The 27304-nt window shown below is 37.5% G+C and overlaps 2 protein-coding genes across 3 annotated transcripts; both read right to left on the bottom strand.

Annotated features, from left to right (window-relative positions):
• Positions 1-1806: 1806 nt before the first annotated feature.
• On the bottom strand, positions 1807-10255 carry LOC132041176 (KH domain-containing protein HEN4). 2 transcript variants are annotated; one of them, XM_059431998.1, is made up of 9 exons: positions 9767-10255; positions 8650-8913; positions 5373-5747; positions 4873-5124; positions 4042-4246; positions 3868-3956; positions 3714-3763; positions 2447-2562; positions 1807-2377 (listed from the first exon to the last, which is right to left on the bottom strand). In XM_059431998.1, exons 1-9 carry the CDS (start codon positions 10178-10180, stop codon positions 2364-2366), a joined length of 1779 nt encoding a protein of 592 aa, XP_059287981.1. In that variant the 5' UTR covers positions 10181-10255; the 3' UTR covers positions 1807-2363. The 2 variants fall into 2 exon arrangements, with proteins under 2 accessions (XP_059287981.1, XP_059287980.1); XM_059431997.1 differs by having other exon boundaries at positions 2451-2562.
• Positions 10256-11918: 1663 nt separating this feature from the next.
• Positions 11919-20262, bottom strand: LOC132040643 (V-type proton ATPase catalytic subunit A). Its single transcript, XM_059431296.1, has 20 exons — positions 20013-20262; positions 19144-19270; positions 18889-18944; positions 18734-18790; positions 18503-18617; positions 18361-18398; positions 18126-18227; positions 17421-17477; positions 17243-17314; positions 17054-17155; positions 16889-16951; positions 16679-16811; positions 16082-16188; positions 15228-15422; positions 15060-15146; positions 14831-14935; positions 13147-13244; positions 12986-13064; positions 12649-12737; positions 11919-12457 (listed from the first exon to the last, which is right to left on the bottom strand). The coding sequence occupies exons 1-20, from the start codon at positions 20088-20090 to the stop codon at positions 12343-12345; spliced, it is 1875 nt and encodes a 624-aa protein (XP_059287279.1). The 5' UTR covers positions 20091-20262; the 3' UTR covers positions 11919-12342.
• Positions 20263-27304: the final 7042 nt, after the last annotated feature.

Raw genomic sequence — 27304 nt, 5'->3', positions numbered from 1 at the left:
AGGAGATGGGGGGAAAAGGAAATTAAGGAAAAATGAAAATACCAAGGAGAGAACACAGGAGAAATTGCGAGAAAATTAGTTACTAATACTTGTCACAATCTATGTGACGGTTTTTTATTTTAAAATATTAATTTCGTTTTACTTTTACATAATTTTCACTAAACTTTCAAAATTCTAAACTTGCTAAAAAAAAAAAAAAAAATTAAATCTTCAAATTTGATGTGATATTTTATCTTTTAGTGTTTTCTTCACTGTTACCAATACACTACCCACGTAATGTTATTTTATGTGACACCTTTTTTAGTTTATTTTAAAAAGAATCACATCTTTTTATATTAAAAATTGTTTAATATAAAATCTGAGGCTTCACACTTTTAATCTCTAACACTAGACTAAAGTCTAAGAGCCTGCTTGGATTGAGCATAACGTTATTTTAAGTTGGGGTAGTGACACCTTTTTTTTTTTTAACAGCTTTAAAGTTAGTTTATTTTAAAAAGAATCACATCTTTATATATTAAAAATTGTTTAATATAAAATCTGATAAGCTTATAAGTCACAAACTCTAAGGCTTCGACTTAACATCTCTAAACAAGATTTAAAGTCTTTAGGCTTCAGTCTAACATAGTACTTTTTTTGGCACCCCAAATTTTCAAGATCTTTAAATTACGCCCTCATATTCTTGGTCTTTAATTTTTTCCCTTCGCATTTTGGCTTGAGCTTCCGAAATAATGAGGTTTTGAAGTTAAATTAAAAAAAAAAAATCGCAAGACAAGATTTAGGGTCGCGTGTGTGCGGGACCCGCATACTTTTGTTAAGGATTACACATTTTACGCGACCCCGATACTCACGCCTTATGCGGACTTAGCATAAGATGCCGGCCCCGATAACTTTGATAATTTCTTCACAAAGTTAATGCGTGGGGCATACTTTTAATGGGCAAGAACTTTTTATGGGCATCAAACTTTAACGCAAATTTACGGACATGCCGCATAAGGCAATTATGAGTTATGCGACCGAAGATACTTATCTTAAGTTGCCATAAGGCATAAGTATCTATAAGTAACAGCTTCCTTCACAAAGTTATCTTGGGTGGGGCATACTTTTAATGGGCAAACTTTTATCTCAAAAATGAATTATCAAAGTTATCTTAAACCGCATACTTATGTCAAATCCCATTACGATAAGCGTAAGTATCACGGTCCGCATAACTTTGGTAATTCCTTCACAAAATGTACGCGTTGGGGGCATAGCGAAATTTAAACTTGCCTTTGCGAATTTTTTTAAAATTTTTTGTAAGCGTGAATTCGAACACGGAACCTATTTTTTTCAAATATGAGGGCCCACCCCAAACAGCCCGCTTATAAGCTCAGCCATTTTGTGCTAAATAAGCCCAAAAAAATAAGTTGACCCGTTTGGCTTAACTTAAAAAAAGCAGCTTATAAGCTGTTTTTTTAAGCCCATCCAAACAGGCTCTTACTTCCTCCATATGCCAAATTTGATATATCACTTTAAGCTTTCCATCATCTTGGTCAGAACTTTCTCCAGTGTATCTTTCACTGGTAAAGTTTTGCCTCTCTGCTCTGCTCTGCTCTGCATTCTAATCAAATTAATTGTTAATGGACAAGACATGACGACTTTGAACAGTTCAATATATTTCCACTCTAATAAGTACTAACTAACAATTAAAGAGAGTATACTTATATCTATGACTGTTCATTCAGATGATACAGTAATGTCCAACCAAACAGAATGTGTTAGTAACATGTAGACTCTTAACACATTCTACTCCCTATATAGCCAAAAGGATAAAAAATTACTAGGATTTGAAACTAATAACAGAAAGATACATCTGCATTTAATTTCTTACAAACCCACATGATGGTGCTCCTACAAGAATCAAATGAACTGACAAATTCATGTTCTCGTCACAATTACATTTACATATACCACATGATTTTTGCCTGCAAAATACTCCAACATCAGCTATGATGGTAAACACAAGTACAACTCACTTTTTTCCTTCCCTAAAATCTGCTGTATTCTCTTTCTTTCCACTTTGCTAAGACTTTTTCCCGCTAGACCCTCGAATGATATTTCTCACATACACTAAGTTTTTCTTACATGTTCCGACAATTATTTTAGACTCATTTTACTATCACAAATACATGTCAACTGAATTGCAAGAGAAAAACAAACCACCGCATCAGCTACCTCTAGGATCGTGATAAAGCAAGCTCTACATGTTCTGCCCGGCAAAGATAAAAGCATGAATAAGGGTCTGAGCAGCTCGCACTTGATCTGGTGTCCCTGACACAACAGCAGTGCCTTCTGTACAACCGGCTACAGGATCATGAACTACTACTTTAGCACCTGAAATCTGAATCCCAAACACAAATGTTAGTACCTTATCTAAGAAGAGAAACAGAGTTTCCTCGAGCAAACTGACCTACCCCTGATATATCGCGAAGGTTGCTAGAATCCTCTCCATAAACATGTTTTAACAACATGTGAGGAATTACAACTTCAACAACAATGCCTGGCAAATTAGGTGCTGTAGTCTCACTGCAAAAGATAATTTGACATAGTGGATACACAAAGCGACGACAAGATATGAGAAGGAAACAATAAAGAGAAAATTAAACAAGAATTCATATCAACTAAGAAAAAATAAGAGGAATGTAGATCATGAACTTCCAAGTCAATTGTTCAGATTCTACACCCTTTCTCTTTAATCCCATTAACAATGAATTGAGCACCTCAAGTATCTCCAACAAACTATCTTTATACTATTGTCGAGTTTTAACTTTTAATTAAAGACCTCAACATTACCTCCAACACAAACTTTACAACTCAAATCTTAAACCAGTTGACCATGAGCACTGCAGGCATTCTACTGACTTGCCCTTAATGTTTAGGTGGATATTATAGAGCAAGGGTTCACTCCCTCTAAATGCAACATCCCCTCCCTAGGTAGTATTGTTTTATCCTTCAGTAAAGTAAATACTATCTCATAATGTAACATATGTATCTATCTAGCAATCCTGTTTATAAGAACATACAAATTATAGACATATGCAAGTCACAGGAAACTGAAGAACTTAACAGACCTGCCCTCCTCCAGCTCAATAAGCAGAGTTACATACTCATGTTTGCCCAATTTTTATAAAGGTCAAGCTGCCAAACCGCAGGTTAACAGAATTTGAAGACTGCAATAGCATATCCTCTAAGCTTAACTCTTTTAAGACCCCTCTCTCCTGACTTCCACGGGGATGCAGGTTCTTTTACATGGCTTATCTATGTTGTGCATACCAAGATATACAACTTTCCCAATGAAAAATGGAAACCAGTGAATTAAGTTCATGCCCCTGGATAGCTTTTAAATTTATGTTAACAGCTGTATTAAGCCTCACTAGCTTCATGGCTGTAGCCTGCGACAAACCTAATTAAGTCGCTACCAACTAATTGCCCACTGCTCTCACTTAAAGCTGCACAAGGAAGATCAAACTAGTAGCCCAAAAGGAAATATATCTTCCCAAGTAAATCAGAAACTGGTGAGTCATGCACTACTAACAGGGAAACCAGTAACCCTTTAGTGCATCCAACCCAGCACTCCCTTGGGAAATTCAAGGGATGGCTTCAAGTTACTTTCAGTGATCCCAATCTCATAAGCAGGCAGCCTAAGACAGAGATGCAGACAGAGGAAAACAAGTTACCTGGCACTGTTACAATCAGCCACTCCAGCTGTATATCTAGAATTGACTGCCTGGATAAAACAGCAAAGTAGGAAAGTAAATAGTCAGAAATGCAACTGCTACATGTCATAAAAAAGTATCAATAACTTATATTTACTGGAAGAGCCCCCACAACCTGAGGACCCCATCTTCCAGGTGAAGGAGGTCTATCAAAAAAGGGGACATGCCCTTGCCTCTCATAGCCATAGAAATGGGGAGCACGATCTGAAAAGCACAATACAGTCTGAATCATGTAAAATGCAGGCAGCAGTTCATACGGTTTGGGTGGAATCCTAAGTATGTTCCATACCATGAGGGTAGCCAACAGGCGAGTGGTAACCAGGAGAAGCGGGATCGTGCCTTGGCCTGAATGATGGGGATGGAATTTCAGAGTAGGAGGGAAAATGCGGCGGGGCAATATTTGAAACATGTGGTTTCACAGGAAACATTGCATCACGAAGCCTACAACTAATTTGGTACAGAGCATCCTGGACAGACTGCATGCTCCCAATAACCTGTAGAGAATTCAAACATCAGGAGTCAGTTGGAAGAATGAACTTACAATTCGTGAAAAACACACATGAAAGGAAAGAAAACAAGGTTGCACTCCTTTTCATTTATCTTTTTCACATACTACTTGTGAAGGTAATTTCCACCAAGTGAGACAGAATGAACTCAATTTATTTGAGAATCAAGTTCATGTAGTAAATATACAAAACACAGACATGGAAAACACGTCTCTCTGATGATCATCAACAAAACACTTTTGATTAGTCTATCTGAATATCATAAATGCTACTCCGTCCCCCCCCCCCCCCCCCACCCCACCCCACAACAAGAAATGCAAGTTATATAATAGAGGTACAAATACAACTCAATTATTTGAGATACACATTTATCTAATTAGATATATAACAACCAAAGAAACAGAAAATATGTGTCTTCAATGATCATCAAAAACATTATGATATCTCTACCAGAACACCAACTTCAGGTAACAGCTGCCGCCACACCCAAAGAGAAAATTCCAGGTAATACGAGTTATATAGCTGAGGTACCATTTAGCAGACAATTTCCAAGACAACCTAGGCTGAGATGTACTTATTTTTGAGAATAAAATTCAAGGAATATATGTATCTACCTGTAAAACTTCTTCTGTGTGGGAACCATATTTTGGAGATTGTTCTCTGGGAAAAATACGTATGCTAGCACCAGTGACTCGTCGCAATTCGGCAATTAGGATACTTCCATTACCAAAGAGATAACTCATGTGACGTGCATGTACCAGAAGCCTTGAAACAACTGCAGCTCCTGGCTCAAATCCAATCTCAGTAATTCTGCCCTGTACACGCATAAGAGCTTCCTGAGCAGGGGAATGTCTTTGCTCTGGGTTCTGCAGAAATTACAAAGAAGCTGATCTCTATAAAGCTTTGCAAGGATAGAGTAGAGAGGCTAAAAGATCAACACATGCAGTTCCTTCTGACACCATTATCAACTGAACAAGTTCAAAAATCTTGAAATTGACTCTTTGCAGTAGATAATATGACTGCCAAGTGGCACAAAAAAGAAGCGACCACATGCAAGTGGGCCAGTGTCAGAAAAGGCAGAAACAGTTGCTTAGTTAATGGTCAGCCTACGCACCTCTCTTGCAGATATCACAACAAGTCTTTCATCCAAATCAGATGCCGAATCAGCAACCTTGATAGATGCACCAGTTTCAGTCTGCATCACCCTAATAATTGAGCCACCTTTTCCTATCAGATTTCCAACTTTGTCAACCGGACACAACACCTTAAACACGACCTCTTCTTCCAAGACCATCCTGTGGTTGATTCCAGCACTCTCAACACCAGAGGTCCTCAAGAACTGCTCTGACATGTGATAACCAGTTCCATTTTGTGACATCCCTGAAAATTTGGGGGTAGAGGGACTTACTAAATCTACCCTCGAGTTTTCCTGAAGGCAGCTTGAAACAGACAGCAGAGCTTTTCTCACAGCTGAATAGTTTCCAGTTATCTGCACATAAAGACATCCCTGAGCAGTCAAAACCATATAAAAAGACGTAATCATACAAGCGAGAGACAGATAATCAATGAAATCAGCACAAATACTTCTTAAATGAAGTTAAGAAATCAATCCGGCATGTTGATGAGTCACATTTATACGTGTATTTATGCGTTTTCTCATGTTTGAGTTATTGAGTTTTAAGTATTATATGAAGTACTTCCTCAATTATTTGTGTTGTTCTGATGATAGATATGCAATGAAGGAGATAAGGTGGAAATACACAAGATTCAAGCAAAAGAGATGCAAGAATTGCAGAAAAATTGGTTGAAGTAAAATTAAGCATAAAACAGCCCAGGCCGTTGCAGCGGTCAAGTTTTGGTCGCTGCGACGCTCCATCAGAATTTGTAAACCAGCCCTGACCGTCGCAGCAGTAGAGTTTTGGTCGCTGAGACGGCACGACCCTAAATGCAAATTTTCGGCTTTTCAATTATTAGGGTTGAGCGATGCTTATAAAGAGAGATTTTTGGAGGATGGCTGGGGAGGAGGCCGCACCTTAGTCAAACAACTGCTTTTGGAGAAAGAGGAGAGAAAAAAAGATCAAACTCAAGATTGTCAAGGAGGATTCAAGAGATTTGGAGTTTCCTCTAAATCTTGTTTTCTCTTTACTTTTCTATGGTTGTTTTTACTCCACCATGTATGGAGTAATTTTCTCGGAGCGGAGTTTTGATGAAACCGAGGGTTTGATAGCGAATGATTTACCTTTTCATCTCATGTGTTTATTTGATTCCTTGAGGAGTTTATTAATTTATTAATCGCAAGATTGGGTTTGGGAGATTCTTTTGTTGAATATTGATTCTATTCGAGAGAAGGGATTAGTATTTTAACTTAGAATTGTCGCATAAATATTCGAAAAAAGTCTATATATTTCTATCTATAGGGAATCATTAGACACTAATTTCGCATCTTTATACATCTTTTTCTTTCTAATTGTTTAACCGAAAGGAGTACAACAATAAGAAAGGATTAGAGGGATTGAATGTATTCGCGAGAAACATTCGTACTTTAGCGAGGGCTGGTGAAAGGTATTGAAAATTGCTAGGTATTCCATAGGTGGATTCTTGACTCAACTCATTTATCTCCCTGCGGTATAAGCGTTAGTTCTAATTGTGTTGGCTTTTTCAAGTCATTATTAATTTTAAAGATCATCTTTCCAAAATTATCGGATTTCTCAAATAGTTATCAAGCAATACAAATTAGCATATTAGAAACCCAATCTGTGGGATCGACATTATCTATACTATCTTTGACTAGCGAGGGCTTTACTTTATAGGTGGTTTTGCGCTCGTCACATATGCCTCTACTATAATCACATATTCAATATAATCCTCACAAACACACACGCATATACTTGTAATAGGACTACTTGGTATAAAGTGGGGGATTGGACGTCTGGGAGCATACATGGTCTGCGGTCCCTGTTTAAAAGGATCACTCCAGCATCTGTTTGCCATCTACTAAATCATCCTGCTCTGGTGGTGGAATTAGAAAAAATAAGGATGTAGATGGAATTGCAGGCCTAGGAGATCGAGGATTTGGATGATATTATTCTCTACTGTACCTAATCAACTTTTGAGGTGAGGGAGCCAAATTTGGAGGTGGAAGGATTAAATGATAGTAAAATCTGTCATTCTATCTAGAAGTAACTTGCCAAGAGGGATACAAGGGACTTTTCCCCTTTATATCAGCATAAACAGAGCTACAAGTAAGGTGGTCCTTCTGTCTCGTGCGTGCTCCTCCTTGCCCTCCAAGTGTCCGAAGGTCACCTTTGGATGTTGTCATATGACACTTGGTTATGAAGGTTAATAAAATCAGTCAGTAAAATTCCCACCAACTCAATCAATACTAATAAGATGTCGTGACTGCTTAGACTGGGTTGATTTTGTTAGAAGACATAGTTTCGTGGATTCATTGATTAGTACAAATAATCCTATGATTGCATATAGTTTGTGCACAAGCGGTTTTTTTTTTTAATCAAGAAAATGAATATTTTGTGCACAAGTGATATTCAAAGTGTCTATATGACTGGACGGGTGCTGTAGAAAGGAAGTCTTTCCCATACAGCTCCTACTTCGTATACCTCTTGTAAAGAGGATCTTCTCATTGTCTACCAGAGGGAGAGCCACTTCTAAACGATGTATTGTATACTAGATTGATATATCTAGTATCAACCTTACTCCTGCATTGCCTTACTCTTTACAAATATATCGTTTATCTTACATAATTTTATTCCTTTTCCACCTTTCCTTTTTATTATTTTGTATCCATCATGTTCAAGTTCCAGACTTCCAAAACCTTCTACCTTTGCTCAACTTTGTTTCATCTGATTCCCCTCTGGACAGTTCTAAATAGCTCATTTCCTTAATAGGCAGAATTTACAATCCTCGTACATTCGATTGGACAGAAAACATACTGCTATATGAAATTTCAATTAGATGTAACATCTTTACTGACTCCTTTTTTGGTCTTTCAATTAATATTTCAACATATCTCTACAAACTCAAGTATATTAAATCTATTCCAACTTCTTCCTCTTCAATCTCCACTTCGGATACTGCTATTGATGAAACTATTTTGGACAGGTGAGCACACAAGATAACAGATAATCTATCAGAAAGGAACTTCATTTATTCCACTTTTTAGTTAATTTACACATTGGAAAATTCTCTCTTCCTACTGGTGTTCCTTTAGGTAAATGGAAGTTATGAGCACGGCCAAAGTACCAATCAAGCATTCTTCGAGACAAAGAGAAAGTGTTCGAATACAGTGATATGCAATCTGCAGTTAACAAATTACTCTATATGATAATTGAATTCAATACAGCTGGAAATTAGGATTTAAGTAAGTGCATTGCCTGAATTAACTCGTCACCAGGTGATGCACAAGCAGGCATTTGATCTTTAGGCAAAACCCTAACTTGAGCTCCAGTCTCAAGTCTTATCTTCTCAATTATCTTCCCTCCTCTTCCCAGCACGCAACCAACCTGATTACTCGGTGCTAACAACCTACAAACCACGCTACATTCATCCTTCTTACCCTCGCCTTCAAATTGAACCGCATTACGCTCCTCATCCACCTTCAAAATCCTCTCAAAAACTCTAATCAACGCTCGCTGAGCCTGTGATTAGAGGTAGCAAAATTAGCTCATCAAATCATAACCCGTGCAACCCGGCCGAGTTTGGGCTAGTTATTGACCCACCCATTTATTAGCTCAGCCCATTTAAGCCCATCAAAATTTGGGCTGATATTTAAGCACAAATTGATCCATAAGAAATCTTGTGAATATTTTCAAAAAGCTTTGATATGTTATATATGGCCATAATAAAGAAAAATAATACTCCCTCCGATCCAAAATAAGTGTTTACTTACACAAGAATTAACTCATTTTGTCAGATTTGCCGTTATTTATTCAAGACAATAAATAATCAAGAGTCTTGTTGATTAAGGTTAATTTAGTCAAAATACCTATTTTTTCTTATCAGTTACTCCCTCCTCCATCACAATTTATGTGATATAATTTGACTAGATACGTTTGACTTGTGATATAATTTGACTAGATACATACGGATTTATTTTTAAAAAAAAGACTTTTGGAACTTATGATCTAAAATAAATAATAGATATTTGTGTGATTATAAATCATCTCGCAAAAGGGGAAGTTTTCAGTTAAATTATTTTTATGTATAAAAATATATCATACTTTTTTTAGACAGACAAAAAAAGAGAGTGCATCACATAAATTGGGAGCGAGTGAGTAGTATTTTCTTTAAATAGTGTATTAAAGACTAAGTAGACACTTATTTTTAATTTTATTAGGTACTAAAAATTATAAAAGAACAAATAAAGCAATTAAAACTCAGTAAGAATAATGCGGATTCGGTTTTGACCCGCCCATTTCAACCCAAGTAACTTCTGGGCGGGTCATTGTCACACGCCCAATTCAGGCCAAGCTGCCAATTTGCCACCACTACCTGTGATGATGACTCATCATTGACAGCCGAATTAGGTAATTCATCCCCATTCAAATTAGCAGTATCCGAGCTCGAATTACCATTGGCTATAACAACAATTACACGCTCATCGCAACCGGACAGTGAATCATCAATACGAATCTTCGCACCGGTTTCCTCTCTGACCTGGCGGATAATGGCCCCACCTTTTCCGATTAAACCGCCAGTCTTGTCTGCCGGACAGAGAATTCGGAAACATGCTTCGTTAGGAGAGAGTTTTAGGAAAGGCGGTTGCGGTGGTTGTGGCGTGCGGAATGAATTGGACGGGGACAGTAATTGGTGGCGTCGCTTGGTGGGAGTGGAGGCTGTGGTGGGACTGTCAAGTGTGGTTGTTGTGTCTATGTGGCGTTTTTGCGAGAAGGGTGATGAGTCCATGAAAGGAGAAAAGAGAAGTTTAGTGGACTGGTGAGACTGTGAGAGGGTTTTTCTCTTGCCAAAAAACTATAAGGTACTCCCTCCGTCTCAAAGTATTTGTTATATTTTTCATTTACAAATATTTATGAGGATAGCATTTTGACTATTTAACCCTCTTAATATATTTTATATTTTTTGTCCTCAATAAATATCTACTAATTAATAATGAAACCTATTAAATATTGGTATGTGAATTTATAAAATCAGTTGATGTAATTAAAACAAGAGTAAAATGAAAAAAAGCTATTTAATTTAATTTTGGATAAATAAAATGATAGGTAATTTAGGTATTTTTAGTAAGTACGACAGATAGAGTATTTAGGTTTTTTTCTCTCAATTAATTCATCCGCTATATTTTCTTGGCGAATAAAATGACAAAAATAAAGGAGTCTCTATCCGTTGGAAGGTTCGTCCAAAATAATGGGCCAATATATAGATAACCCTTATATTTATCAATAAATTGAATTTAATTGCGCACATGATCACAAGATGTACACACCAGGAATTTAGGATGAATTGACAGAAGATTTATTGAAGTTAATGTGTGTATTTAAAAAAAGTGACATATTTTAGGGAGTTAAATTATATATGTAATGAGCACCTGATAAAAGGCACATATTTTTTTTATATATTTTGAGTTGAAAGCATCTAATAGAAATACTTTATTATGCGTATATTATTTGGTGGATTAAAGCGCCACCTTTTCCGATTACACCGCCGGTTTTGTCAGTCGGACAGAGGATACGGAAAAATGTTTCGTTAGGAGAGAGTTTGAGAAAAGGCGGTGGCGGTGGTTGTGGTCTACGAAATGAATTGGACGGGGAGAGTAATTGGTGGCGGCGTTTGGTGGGAGTGGAGGCTGTAGTGGAAGTATCAAGTGTGGTGGTGTCTAACTGTCGTTTTTGCAAGAAGGATGATGAGTCCATGAAAGGGAAGTACTGAAAAAAGACTAGTGTAGTGGACTGGGGAGACACTGAGAGGGTTTTTAATCCGCTTTATTTTCTCTTGCCGAATAAAATGACAAAAAAATAAAGGAGTCCCTGTGTTGGAAGGTCATCTAAAATAGTTGACAGAACTCAAATTAACCATTAGACATCGTATTCAAATTATGTAAACACAAAAGCAAAATGTTACTATACTTTCCACTCATATTTAAAAAAAAAAAAAAATTGTTTGATGGTAAGCATTCATTGCTAACTAAGTTAATCATGGCTTATTGAGGCTAATGCATATACTTAAAGGAAAGAACATATTTTAAGTGGTTAACTTGTGTGTTCAATAGAAACAGACCATAGTTCAAGTATATAAATGAAATTTACTGTCAAGTTTAAAGAATTGTTGATGTATTTTCCCTTAAAAATCTGTACTCATTGATATGGGACTTAAAAGACTAATTGGTCAAAGAAGTACGTACCTAAATCATTGAATCCCTTAGACATAAGAGATCATTTTCTAAGCCTCGATGAAATCATGCGCCCGCCACTGGTTAATACAAAATGATTTTAAAAATCCACTTAGCTGACAATAGAGCTAAAATGCATTCAACTACACGACCACTATTCGAAGTCCTCGAACGTTGTTATGAAATCAACACCCAATAGTACTTGATTTATCGTAATTCTACGCTTGCCATTGTCTAAACTGAGATGTTCAAATAACCAATTGTAGACTAAAATTGTAAATCAAATGGAGACCAGCATTTTCATGAGGTTCACCCCCAAGACCTTAATTATTAATTATTGCACATCCGTTCAATAAATTAAAGAACAAAGAAACATTGTACTTACCCAAGTGACCTCGCTTAGGTATAAATCAGCAATCACAGCTTTTATTCTTCAAATCTCTGATGATAAACTCAAACTAAAGATAATATTACCTAAATGAACCTGTCACTCGCCGTGCTATTGAATAAACATAGATACACCAACCATACAAAAGACTGAGCAAACACACATTTTTTTTTCCATTTTGATCTCTCCAGATCTCATGGATCCAGACGTCCATCACGGAAAACTGCACACAACTGACTTGATGTGTTCTTACATTGTAGAAGACCACAGAATTATTTGCTGCTCAAGAATTTGGTCGATCCCTACAAAATTGCATATTTCAGCAAATCGTGATTATCGAGTCTCATCCTCAAGGTTGCGGAAACCAGCAATCAAATCATCATGAAGTTTCTGAAACTTGGCCACCAGAGCAGGCTCTCCTTCAGCTGGATCCTCAAACTTTTGGGACCTGTGTGAAATGGAGGTGTAAAAAAGCAGGAAAAATGGGCAAGGGGGAGGGGTAAAGAACAGGCAATGTATTGAACTGGCAGCACAGCAACATCTTTTTAATCTTTTACCGGTTGCATCACGGGGGACATATCTGCTAGACAAAGTAATATGATATCGTAGAACAAAGTTCATGTCTACGCAGTAACTTACACCAAACGGTAGAACAAATCTCCTAGACGGTGCTTAATGAGAGTGTAAGTGATTTTCTGTCCATCCATACCAGCTCCTCGCTCAACAGCCTGCACAAAAGATTATAACAGCAAATGTTACAAGGAAATCCCAAGGTTCAATTTTCTCTACCTACTGGTCGAATGACAATTGTCCCAAAAGCTACCTAGAATCGTACTAAATGTGACAAAAGAAGATGTAAGAACATAAAAATAACAATCATCATCAGCACATAGCATTATCTATAGGAATGAGAAAATGCACTCTGAAGGAAACACAGAAGGAAAATCTTGATGCATCCAGTGCTAGACTATTTTACCTGGTTGGCCAAGTTATAGAAGTGGATAATGTTGCGCAACATCCAAACAGATTTGTAGAAAGGGCAGAACTTATCATATCTGTCATAAGACAAAAAAGTGAGTCCATGACAATCCCAATTCCTTCCAGAACAAGGTATCACAGTTGATTTATATAACTTACGGCGTAAAAGCATTTTGTGCAAGGTAGTCCTCCCTTAAAAGCTTTGCAGTTTCCAAAGTAATCTTATCTGTTTCAGCTAAAGCATCCTTTCCGACAAGCTGCAGAAGGCAAGATCATCTTAATAACTTGAGGATATATATCAGTAGTAATAAATTAGATAAAGAGCTGTGGACCAGCCTTAGAAACCAGATAAATAATCAATTTCAGTGGAATAGATTAGGAAATGATTGATTGAAGGAACCACAAGGGAAACAATGAGTTTTAGAGTAGCGCTATAATGACGTGCTTAGTAGTGCTGCATCCTTGTTGAATATTCTTAACTTTGAATTCCCTTTTCAGGTAGATTCTTTACAAACCCATTCAAGATGCATTAGGTCATGTGGAACTAGCTCCAGTGAGACTGTAAAGCTCCTCAATTGTCCTTGTTCAAGGTCAGAGAATAAATGAATTAAAGAAGACATAGAAAATTCATGTTCACCCTTCTTGACTAACAAAAAGTAGGAATTCGAAAACCTTGGATGGCAATGAAAGCCAAAGGCTCTCCGACGCTAATGTCAATTCAACGAGTTCTTTAAATTAAAAGTTGAGACCTTATGATGTATTAAGAATTACGCTTCTATTTGAAGAATTAATTTAGCAACTTTTTGATTTTATGCATCTCTTTGTAGAGTCACACGGGGAGAATCTACTACTAATATTAGTTACATTAGAAGTCCTGAGAGTCTCAATGGAAGTTGTTTTCTAGGTTGTATATGCTGGGTTTGGTTCATGAAAGAGGTTATGAGGGTGGGGTGGGGGTGGGTAGGAGGAGGAGGATCACAAGAAATGTGTCATCTGCATACGCAGAATTAAAGCAGTTTTTGCACACAGCAGCACTAGATTCTTTATCATGCTCTATTGCTTTGGCTTCTCTGTCTGAACAAAGAAAGCCCATAGAGCCTATCTGAGCTTCCTCACTCTCAAATCAGCCCATGGAGCCACAAACTTCACTCTAGGCTCACTCCATAGCCTGTTGAACCTACTCTCTCCTTTCATATCCAGGCCCACTCTTCAGCTTGTTGAGGCTGATCTCTCTCTCTCTCTCTCTCTCTCTCTCTCTCTACATTAAGTCCACTCTTCGATCTTCTCAAAGAAAAAAGACAAGAAATATTTAGTCCATGTGTAAACCTAAGAACCGGGTTACACGTGCGGGAAGGTGTTAGAGAAGTACACTTGTTGGTCATCAATGGTGTAAAGGTCTCCAAAGGGTTTTATAATGTCTTGGCCGCTCTACCCATTGCCTTAAGATTTTGAACTGAATGCTCGGATTCTTTTACACTCCCCAATAGTTGCAAAGGTCAACAAACCAGGAAATTTAGAACTTTGACATACACTCAGGTACCGAAATTCACCCAACCATAACCAATTTCTTTTCCACACAACACAATCCAAGTATGAATTCCCTCCCTTGCAACATGAATTCTAAGTCTGGCCTTCAAGGAATATGAACAAGGAAGACAGAGTGCAATGGATGTTTCTATGTCCATATCAACAACCGTCAGACCAAATACAAGTGATAAAGGCTCCTTAAAACAAAATAAGCCTAAAGGTAGAGCTACATCAACCCCATCCCCTTCTCCTAGGTGAATTAGATATGATGGCTTTAGCACATACAACTCCAGAAAAAAGTAAGAAACGCACATACCTGAACAATTTCATTTAGGTCATCCTCCCTCTGCAGCACCTCACGGGCTTTTGTCCTTATGTTAATAAATTCAGGATCAAACTTCTCATAAAAGGACTCGAGTGCCTGAATACAAAAAATGTCAAGTCAATGAGAAGCAGTTTTTGGCCAATAAGCACAAACAGAATTAGACAAAAAAAGAAGCTTCAAATTTGCAGAATAAGCATATAAGTGTGCATAAACAGCATACCCCTGAGTATTTTGAATAGGAAATAAGCCAATTTACAGAGGGAAAATGTTTCCTTTGAGCCAATTTCTTATCCAGACCCCAGAAGACCTGCAAAAGAATGATCTTAGAGAAAGCTGGCAGTGGCAGAAACCACAAACGTCCAGTAATGAGAAATGTGTTTTTACTTACCTGAACAATACTAAGGGTTGCAGATGTAACAGGATCTGAAAAATCTCCTCCTGGAGGAGAAACAGCACCAACAATTGTCACACTACCAGTTCTGTCTGGTCCACCAAGACACTTAACTTTACCAGCACGCTCATAGAAAGATGCCAAACGTGCTGCCAAATAAGCAGGATATCCACTGTCTGCAGGCATCTCTGCCTGAAAGGTGCATAGTGTGTCAACATAGATGAAGCAACTACAAAAACAACTTATCTCCACATTTGGGAAGCAGTAATGTGAAACTTTCTACTCTATTGAAGGTTTTACATAATCCAAGAGAGCATGATGGACTCTTATCGGGGCTGTAGATCACATGTCAAATGACATATATGCTAAGAAATTAAAATAAAAGTAAATTCTTTTCTCTTACTTTTTTAGGAGCAAACTCATCAGAATGTCATCCAAGATAGGATTAAAAAATAAATTACTAAAAGAAAGTCAAGAAATTAGTATGAACCCCATAATATCAACTACAAGTCAGCAAACACTTACCAGTAACCTCTTTACGACTGCATTAATGGTACATTTCACTAATGGTTTGTCAAATCCGTTTCATTTTGAATTTATTTTATTAAAAAAAAAAAAAAAAGTTCTGCTTGCCACAGTGAATTTACTGAGATTTGGATTTCACACAGATTTTAGTTTAAAATGTCTGTCTGTGTAACGGGTGGGCAATAAATCGAGTCAGGTACTGACAATCCAAGAAAATGATAATAGAAACCTTAAAAGTATCAGTTGCCTAGAACAGGAGAGCTGTTGCAACTAAAGGAATGAAGAGGTTATTCGACTTGTTGCAATAGAAGGAATGACCTACTCACCAGTCGACCTGAGATTTCACGTAAAGCTTCTGCCCAGCGAGATGTCGAATCTGCCATCATACTGACATTATAGCCCATGTCTCTGAAGTATTCTGCTATAGTAATACCTGAAAATCATAATAACACAAGCTGAAGAACTGCCTTTGTCAATCAAGAATCGCTTGCTATTTTTAGAGAAGAAAAAACATCATTGGAAAATAAGATGACACTTATTTCGGAAGCGTAGAAAGCAGCACTCAGCAGAAAGCATCCACGTGAACATGAACATACAAAGAATAAAAAGTAAAGCACCCTATTATTTGATATAAATAAACAGGTGCGGGAGCAAAAAGGAAATAGACTTATGTTAGCTAGAATTTTAAAGCGAAGCAATTATACTTATTCTACAGGACGTTTTGGCATTCTTCTTTTATCAAGAGGAAGAGAGGAAAGACATTTTACAGCAAGCATCTATTGTCAATCACTCTCAACAAGCATCTATCACACTACAGGAAATTACACGATGAGATAAGATCAATTGGTAAATGGAATAATCAAGGACCTTTTCCGAGGAGTATCAAAATAGTAAAATTATTAGAGAGTGAAGAAAGTACCAACCTGTATAGATCGAGGCCTCACGAGCAGCCACAGGCATGTTTGAAGTATTAGCGACAAGTGTGGTACGTTTCATGACAGACTCTTCACGCCCATCAGGCAATGTCATTGTCAATTGAGGGAAATCCATAAGTACCTACAAAGAAGTAGCTTGTGCTATGTGACTCAAGATAATAAGAAAGAACTCGCAAATAGAGTGGGAAAACTCCATACCTCTGCCATTTCATTCCCTCTTTCCCCACAACCAACATACACAACGGTGTCCGAGTTAGAGTACTGCATACATTAATAATCTTAATAAGCTTCCTCAGGATTATTTCCAATTTTTGGAAACTGAAATTAAGTAGGTAATCCAATGCGAATAAATAAGAGACTTACCTTGGAAAGAGCTTGACTAATCACTGTTTTCCCACAGCCAAATGCACCAGGTATGGCACAAGTACCACCAAGCACTGAGGGGAACAGTGCATCGAGAACACGCTGACATGAAATAGAGCAATTAAGCACAGATGTCTAAAATTCTCACATGAAACCCCAAAAGAGACCTAATATCTAAGCAAGACTTACCTGCCCAGTAAGAAGAGGAGTATCAGCAGCTACCTTCTCTGCAACAGGTCTAGGAGAACGCACAGGCCAATTCTAAAGATATGCGAGCAAGTTAATGTCAGTATCAACAGCTGAAACCGTGAAGAGAACAAAGCAAAAGATAATCTATGGAACTCCATGTAACTAGAGTGTTATTGACCTGAAGCATAGTTATTTCCTTTTTAACGCCTTGAAACTCGAGCTCAAGAACAGTATCCTGCAAGCATAGTGGGAAGAGAATACAATGAAGTCTCCTGATATAATAGTCATTGCATTGCTTGCTATATCTTATATATTCCTCATTTGATCTCCTCTGATTTAGAAAAAGATGGACCTATGGCAATCTTATCATTTTTCTTTCTTTGATAAATAATGGAACTTTCGTTTCAACATAGAAATAAACATCTTAACCAAATGCTTCTTACAAGACAGAGATCTTAACCATTAAAAAGAAGTAAAATGAATAGTACATTGAGCAAATCATACATTTGCGACCAAGCTTTAAAATGAGTACAGATAGAAGAAAAGGCATTACTACTGGAGCCATTAGAAGTTCAATCTAGGACGTAGGTTTGCTGTTCAGGAAATGGAGTAGATATCCTGTTCCCCATTCCAAACAATAAATACAGGCCAATTGGTGGCTTAGTCTCACACACTCAGGGAGGTGCTTGATTGCCATCTAAATGATTCAAGTTGGACCAGATCTAAGAAGGTTAAAACATAGTTTTATAAGAAAACTACTTCAGCTAATATGCACCACAAAGGTAGAAATAATAGCGTGGATCTAAAGAACAAGCTTAATGAGACAACAAGAACAGTAACACCAAATGTGTACTGTTATTTAAAGCTTAAATTGTCGACATACATTCAGAGAGTATTGACCAGCTGGAGCAATGTAAGTAATCTTTCCCATGGCATTAGGAGGAAGAGCAACACGATGTTCCATTAAGCTGTTCTCAAAGACAGTCTGCCAAAAGAAAATTCACGAACACACTCAGATATACAGAGAAATTGGAAACATGGAACAAGGGTACTGTGCTATGACTCTGGAAAAGTTGTCACAAATTTACTTAAAAGAAATAAAGTTCATTCAGACTTACAGCATACAAATCTCCACCTGTTAGGACATCTCCCTCACCTGGCACGAGGAAATGATAGTAAGCAGAGCATTTTTTTCTTTTGAAAAGCAGAGTAATTATTTCAAAGTCCAAAATGTCATATAGTCAAAGGTTACAAAAATACCGAATTCCTTCTTAGGCTGAAATTCCCATAGTATATCCTTGTCCAGGGCCGGAACAGACACACCACGAGGGATGTAGACATCACCAGACCTTTTTGCAATTGTCTTCAGAGGCCTCTGCATTATTGAGGGAGAAAACACACAAATATCATGTTGATGCCAGGGCTCTGATTTCACAACGCTTGCATAAAGAATTTATTTATAAAATGAAAAGGCCATTGTCGGATCATTACCTGAATACCATCGAAGATGTTTCCCAATATTCCAGGACCCAGCTCTACTGACAGGGGCTGTTATTTGAACAGAACATCAAAATTTTGCAATGTTGAAATTTTAACTGACAGTTAAAAGGAAACAACCAAAGTTCAAACGACAAATTTCTTCTGACCTTGTGTGTACGTAGCACAGGATCATTCACCATGAGACCAGCTGTTTCTTCATAAACTGCAACAAAGGTAATTCAACAAACAAAATCTTGCTTTTAGTTTCAATCATGTGAAATTATGGAACTTTGGTCAATACCTCCCTTCCGCAAAAACTTAAGAACAGGCAAAAGCATGGAACAAGAGGGCCGAAAAAAGAAGATAAGATATTGCAGGGACAGTTGCTACTAGAAGGAAAAGGAAATTCACGAGCAATATACCCTGAATTGTAGCAGAATCTCCTTCGAGCCTAATAATTTCACCAATGAGATTGTCATGTCCGACACGAACTAGTTCATACATGGCTGCTCCCCCCATTCCATCAGCAACCACCACTGGTCCAGACACCTGTTGCGCAACACACAAATGTCAACCACATAAGATCTACTAATATTCATTTTCATAATGGAGTGGGAGACCTAGTCATGCTATCCGATGAACAAAATCAAACCAGTAAAGATATCGGCAATAATAGATTTTAATCAGTATAATCATCTCCATTGTGACCAAGGTAAAATACACACTTAATAATGATAAGCTGTAATTTTCACATAAGGGGAGTAGCAATCACTAAATCGCGCAGTGAAAAGACAAAGTATCCGTACACAAGCAAAGGCAAAAGCAGATATTTTAATTGGTAATTAATGGAAACAGCAGTAACAAAGGCAAAAACTAATGTCCTAATAAGTGATTAATGAGAACAGCACTAACCAAAGTTGTAAGATAGTTTTCCTTTATATAATTCATAAGGAAAAGATAAGATATCAGTCGTTTGACCTATGATCCTTTCACTCTAAAAGCTTCAACACAAAAGGAGCAGTTTAAGGAAAATCTCCATAAGAATTTTGTGGAAAAAGACGGCTGAATGAATCAACCAGTGAAGTGAATTCAGACCGATCCAACAATAATCAGTTCGATTCAATTAAATACTCGAATAAAGTAGATCTCAAAGTCAAAAGAGGATCAAATGAGACAAATCCAAACTCCACAGTACAAGTATTGCCAATAAACATAAACGAAAAGGATCTAATAAGAAAAGTAAACTGGAACCACAAAAAAAGGTGCAGATCTAAGGAGACTAAGAAATTACCTTACGCACGTAACCATACTCGCTTTCCTTTTCGGAATCCTCAAATGTAGTCATCGGACCTCCAAATAGGGACGGCATTGTGTTAATCTGAATATGCTAAGATCCGATCGAAATATGTATTTGCTAGAGAGAGAAGGGGAAGAGGGAAATGGCAATAATTGATAAGAGGCAGTGCCTTCTTTCTTCTAGTGATGGAACGAGCAAGGCAGTAAGTTACTCCCTCGGCGTGTCTGACTTCTCAATATCTATTGGGGATCCACTTACATCTAGACACGTTTCGTGTGTGTAGTAGATCTACTACTTTCAGGATCTGGTTGCCTGCCTCTGGTGAATCTCGTCCTTACATGTGCAATTTGGTTTTTTGTTTTTTTTTTTTTTTTTTTTTGGGACTAATCCGAAGAAGATCATTATCAATGAAACGTGGCAATATTTTTATCTAGAGGTCGTTTGATTGGTGGGATGCCCGAGATATCTCATGGGATTATTTTACTAGTATTTAATCGTAGGATTATTTTTTCCTACCATTTCAGTGTAAATGGTGGGATAAGTTATCCTATACAGAATATCCCATAAGATATCGTTGTTTATCCCATCTCACCTATCAAATGACTTCTTAAGGGCTGAGTCCGATGGTAAGCTATTGAGAGGTCTTTTGCGTTTAAATTTGAGGAGATAAAACGTATAAATTATTCCATATATATATGGGATTGGGTGGGATAGGACAAGATAACTTATCTCACCCTCTATATGGGATTACTTATCCCACCTTTTATCTCATATAGATGGGATTGGGTGGAACAAGAATGGAGTTATCCCACCAACTAAACATGGGATAATTCCAATCCAGTGGGACTAATAATCTCATCTCATCCTATCCCTCCTATAAACTACCCTTAAAGGTTTGGATTTGAGTGGACAATACTTACAGTTGGGTTCTACTATTACAAACTGTGGTATCCCTCCTAGTACAAAGGCAACTTTAACTAGGTTGAAGTGTACAAATAGCAATTTGTAGGAGCTTTGGTTAAAGAAAAGGTTACATTTATAAGGTTTTTAAAGTTTAACTGCCTCATAGTCAAGCTTCAAACCTTCTATTCTAGTATGAAAGTTCAGACATGAGTGAATGCAGTTCAAATTCAGAACATCAGGCGAAAGTTAGGCTCCGGATAAACCTAAGTTTAAGTTATTCCGTATATAAGTTCGAGTTGAAGGTCTTAACTTTAAGTTTTAATTTTGGGATTAAGAAAGCATATAAAGGTAACGAGAGATTATCTTTGAGATGGATGTGCGGGCGTACCTCTAGGATTCGGAATGAAGTGATTCGGGACTTATGGTCCACGCGGTGGATAAGATGCCGGAAGGAGGTTGAGATGGTTCGGCCATGTGCGGCAAAGATATAGATGAGGATTGGGTGGAGAGGAGGGTAGGCGAAGGTGGAGAGGTGATTCGGCGTATGGCATTACTTCGGCTTAAGAATGGAGGGGAGGTTATCCCACCAACGAGGTTTCTTTCTCGCATTAGGAGTATTTTAATTCCATGTGTCTGTTATTGGACTTTCTTTGTTTTTATCATGACTTCCTTGCTCTTGCTATTTCTCGTTTTCGCATTGTTTTGATTTGTTTGTCATCCAATGTTTTCCCTTGTTTTCTTTTGAGTAAACTACCTTTAAAGGTTTGGTTTGGTGTGGGATTCAACCCAATTACGATTGTTGTTGTTGTTTGTAAGCTTCACATTTAAATCTTTACAAAAGAAAAAGAATGTGGTATCCCTAAACCTAAATAGTTTTATTTAAAATTTATTAGAGTATAAATAGGATCTTAAAGGCAACTTTAACCCTTAGTGATGATGTCGAGTCTCTAAGGGATAACGAATGATATCTGTTATGTACATTGGGATATTCCGAGCTAATTGCGGAAAGTTAGGAGCTTTTTCCGGTTTTAAAGAAAAGGTATTAAGGAAAATTTATTAAAGGTTTTTGGAAACTTAATATTTAAGAACTAAGCCATTTGTAGTGTAATGTGTGGTGTGGGCCCTACTCCACATGGATGCATTATATATGTTTATCTTAGAAAGTTATTCTTAATCTTCACCTCAGAAAATTCAAGAAGCATGGAGAAAGAGAGAGAGAGAACCATTCGGCCATAGCTTGGCCGAAATGGTCGAGTTGATCGAAAAAATTATTTTCTTCTAGCTTTCCTACTAATTGGAAGGTCCTTAAACATGGGGTAGTTGTTGGAGCAAGCAAACTTATTCTTTCTTGCAAAAACATGCTCTAAGTTCGAACCAAGTGGAAGGTCTTCAATCTTATTTTTCATGTGTTATGGATGGTTTTAATTTGTGGTATGTGAAAATAGATGAAAATCATGAAATTTATGCATGTTGATGTTCGTATAAGGGCCAGGTTATGGCGAATTGATTTTACTTAGTATTTTGGTTGTTGTTGTCAATTATGTGATGAGAATGAAGGTATTGAATGGTTCAAGTTGAAGTTATAATTGTTGTGAGCTTGGTCGTGTATATGTGGTGTTGTGTAAGAGTGAAGAACTAATTTTATTTAGTATGTTTGGGATGTTGTGTTGTGGATTCTATGATGCAAATGGAAGTTTGATGGTTCAAATTGAAGTTATAGTCGTTTGTGGTTCGTTATGGAAGCTAATGTGAATTAAATATAGTTTCTTGTATTTATGAAGATAATGTTGTTAATGTGTGAATTGTTGGTGTAGTTGATGAATTTGAAGAAAGAGTGTTGTTATTGTTCCTGTTTGGAAATGGGAGTTTCGGGTTGCATATTGCCATTGTTTTGAATATTGTGCGGATTGTTGGAAGTATTCTTGAATCTTGTTTGAATGATCTCGGATTAGTATTTGAATATGTGAGCGGATGTTGGTTTGAATGTATGTAGTTGAATTGAATATAAATGAAAGTTGTCGAATCATGTGGAAAAGAATTACTAATGTTAGAATGCGTTTTGAATTACTCGTTGATGTTGTTAGTATGGTTGTTGGTATTGTTGTTGATGATTTGGCGAGTTGAATTCTCGGGGTTGTTGAATTTATAGGGGAAATCTTTCCAAATTTACGTAGATAAAGTGCTGTTTGGAATTGGATTACTAAGTGCTTACGCCTAATGCTTGGTGTCCGGACAATATTGTAGATTTTGAGGGGAGACTTAAGTTCGGAATAGCTTAGGAAGCGGACGGGGTAAAAACTTACTCTTTCAGCCTTTTTGGCATGTCTTAGACGGAGGACATGATTTGTTTTTAACTCGCATTAGGATGTTTACGATTCTTATTATGTTGGCATCCTTAATATTCAAGCTATGGTCTTTATGTCTTTTGTATGATTGGATTTCAATGTTGCGTTGTTTGTTCTTAAAAGATTCTGTCCTTTCATAGGCCCTTGCTTTGATATGTTCTCCATAACGTATAATGCCCGTAACTTTCATAGGCGGGCTCGGATTGGCTCGAGATATGTTTATGATCTCTGAGACGTTATGTGACGTATTACATAAAGGTATTTCAAGAGTCCTAAGTGTGATTGCTATTTGGATACTCGAGCGTGATTTGCTTCTTTCCATGAGTCGAATGATTTTTATGTGCATATGATTTCTCGGCTACTGCTCCGTGCCGGCCTCGATATGTCCTTAAGATCCGGGCCGGGACAGGTTCGTGCAACCTCTGCGTCGTTCACGCGTCCCTCGCCTAGAGGGTCGAGGCATGTTATTCCACGTCCCTCGGCTGGGGCACGTTATATGATATGATGATGGCGCGGGGACGGATCCCCTTATATATGTTGTTGTTATTGTCCCCTCTTGCGGCGGGACAGCTTCACCAAGCCGCTTAGAGGTGGGTACGGTATATATATATATGATATGATGACATGATGCATATGTATATGATGATGATTTTAGAAAAAGAATGTACATGTATATATGATGATTTTACTTACCGACAACACGTTCATATGTATATGTACTAAACGTTTTGATAGTTTTTATTCGTGTTTCGAAAAAAGCCTAATTTTTTGTATTATCTCGGTAGATCCTATTTACTGTATTTCATGCTTTTACGTGCTCGGTCATAGGATCTTAAAAGAGTAGAGGGCATCTAGTTCTAGCTAGCTCCATTTCTTCCGGAGTCTTCCGTAAGTCGAGTACTTATGTTATGGTATCTTGAGATTTGTTAGAGACTTTGCGAACGAGTCATGTATATAATATGTCGGTTTGCACAACCTATCATCGTACATTATATTACAGATTTATTTGATTTGAAAAGATGAAAAGTATGTTGTTCTTTGAAAATCTTTCTTTGTGCATTCGTTTCATGCTTTAGGGGCCCAGTGTGATTATGGGTATCATGAGAGTACCTTCGCTCGACCCTAAGCTATTGCCCAGGCCAAAGTTAGGGTGTGACAACGAATGTAATAGCCACAACCTCTACGATTGAACTCGAAAAGAGTTTTTGCTTAGGTCCTTAAACGTTTTAAAGTTGGAGGGAAAGTTAGGGGCCTATAAGGGAACAACAAACTCAACTGTTGAGGCCCCTATTGTTTTAAAGCCGAAGGGGACAAAGTTGTGATGCCCCAAAGGTTGAGCAGAGCAAGCAATACCTTGGTAATTGAGCGTGAGCCGTTACAGATGGTGTCAGAGTTGTTACCTACGTTAGTAAGATAGTAGGACAAGCCTTTATGTGGATGTAGAGCCCCTAAGAAAAGCAAAGCAGCTCATGGACCACTCGTGGCAAAACTTGAAAAGAGGTTCACTTTGAAGCTTGCCCATGGAAATCCCACATCAAAATGAAGGAGAAATTTTTTGTTCATATTAGGAAGAATTCACGTATCAATTGTAGAGGCACCTTTTATTATTAATGTTCAAGGGGACAAAGCTACGAGACCCTGAAATTTGAGGCCTAGACGCAAAGCCAGATCGAACAATACTTCGGCAGTTCGGCTTGGGTCGTTACAAGTCCAATGTTTTTGCCTTGTTTTCTTTTTATTGGATTTAGTTGAATCCGGCTTGATTATGTACATTAGGCACTCATGAATCTAGTAAATATAAGTTGCTTATTTAGGGGTTTTTTTTGTGTGTGTGTATACATATATTGTAATACTCCGTAAATCTGAGTTAGGAGTGAATATGATAAATGAGTATTAACGTGACATTTTAGCCATATGAAGTCCCACTAGGATTAGTTTTGCTGGAAATAGTTGTCTCGGAATCAAAACGCATAACAAGGTGCAAAAGATTCGATAGAATCGACTAAGTTTTTGATAGGTCTGTCTTCTATCCTGATGTCGTGAAAATCCGTTAAGAATTTGAGAAAACTTAAAACATGAAAGTTGTAGCCCTTTGAAATAACTTTCCAATGAGATATGGTGAAGCTTAAATGGAGCTTTGTACAAAGAGTTATGCCCATTTCTTGAAACACACTCTGCAGGCCCTAAAAAGAGCTGGGACATCGCTGAGCGAGTGCCAAAGTGAGGTTTGAGCTCACCCTAGAGGTCCAGAGCGATGGGTGAGATCGCTTTGGAGCTCGCTCAGGGAGCCAAGGGGTACTTCGCCCCAGGCCTATAAAAGCGACCCTTAGACGATTTTATGTCATTTTTGACGTTTCAACTTCATTCTAAAGCCCTAAGCAGTCGTTTTTCTCCTCTCCTCATCCTCCAACGTCAAGGTAAGATTGCTCTAAAAAATCCTTAGCCATTCTAACATTAATTCATGATTAGTAACATGATTATTCAACCAAAACATAGGATTTCCAAGGTAAATCCTTCTCAAGCGATTCAAAGCTAGGGTTTTGGTGTTCTTCATTAGAGAATCAGTTTAGTTCGTTAGATTGGAGTGATTACAGTTATGTAGGGCTTCTATATATGTGTAGGAACATTGTTGTTCTTCCCAACTCCTCGTTAATTAATAAAACCTTATTTCTCCTCAGAGTTAAAGAATCATGCTTTAGTTAATGAAATACCTCAGATACAAGTTAATTATATATATATATATATATATATTGCCATGCTCAATCATGTTTCAGATAATTGTATTCATGTATATCATTATGATTGTGATGAACCTGACTGTAATGTATCTATGCTCGTGTTATCTTTTCCATGAACTCTCAGATATTAGGTATGAACTCAAATTGTTCTATTCTATTTATTTTTACATGTTTTCATGTCTCAAAAATTATATAATATATTTATACAGATTTTCATGTAAAACTATTTACAAATCATGTTTATGAAATTTATGAGCTTTTAAGCCAACCATGTACATATTCAGTATTTTTGGGAGTAGCATAGATTTACCGAGAAGGTGTAGACCACCTGAAATTACGTATGCCACCGTAGGGTGAGGACCGCTCCGCCCAATTAGGATGACACCTTCAAACTATTAATTGGACCCTTTCATGTCATGTTCATGTCTTATACCCCGGCAAGGTATGGGATTGCTCTACTGGTCGGGCCAGGTACCAGACTCCACGTGCTCACGTGGTGATTTTATATTGTCGGTTATACTAAGGCTCTCCACTTAAAATGATTTACTCATGTTACAGCTTTATCATGATAGATGTCCATGTTTCAGTTACAGTTTTAGTTTGTATTACTTCATGTATCCATGTTATTGATTTGGGTTTCCCATTCCCCGAGCATCCCACTTACAGTTCTTTAATTCAGTTGTTTTACATACAAGTACAATTTAAATGTACTTATGTTCCTTTTTCCCGGGGCTTGCATTTCACGATGCAGACATTGATTTATAGGACGACGGATTTGCTCGCTAGGATTTCTCATATCAGCTATTGGTGAGCCTCATTTCATTTGGGGTGTTATCTTTATTTTATGTTCATGTCACGTCATGAAGTAAAGGTATGTCGGGGCCTTGTCCCGGTAAATAGTTTAGTATCCAAATTCATGTTTAGAGGTTTCATAGAATAGTTAGTGTGACATGTTCGGTATTCAGTTATGTTTAGCCTTGTGGGCTACACAACTATGTTTCAAACTATTTTTCTGCACTTATAATTAAAAACAATATTTTCATTATTATAAACCGGTTTAATAAATTATGTTTTAAATTATTATTTTGCGCACACGTCAAAGTTGAAGCTACAGAACCCGGACGGCCGTGGAGGCTGAAAACAAGACGGTCAAAAAGGGCCTTCTCTCTGCACGCTCTCGTATTTTAAATTATATTTCGCATCATTACATATCCCATGTTGATTCAGTCAGCTATGTGGCTCGCTCGATCACATGCAGTGAGGCACCGAGTGTCGTGTCGCGCCCAGGCCATGGTTCGGG

This window comes from Lycium ferocissimum, chromosome 12 (assembly GCF_029784015.1).
Source record: "Lycium ferocissimum isolate CSIRO_LF1 chromosome 12, AGI_CSIRO_Lferr_CH_V1, whole genome shotgun sequence".
Classification (NCBI taxonomy): Eukaryota; Viridiplantae; Streptophyta; class Magnoliopsida; order Solanales; family Solanaceae; genus Lycium; species Lycium ferocissimum.
This window is presented reverse-complemented; position numbering and strand designations above follow the sequence as displayed.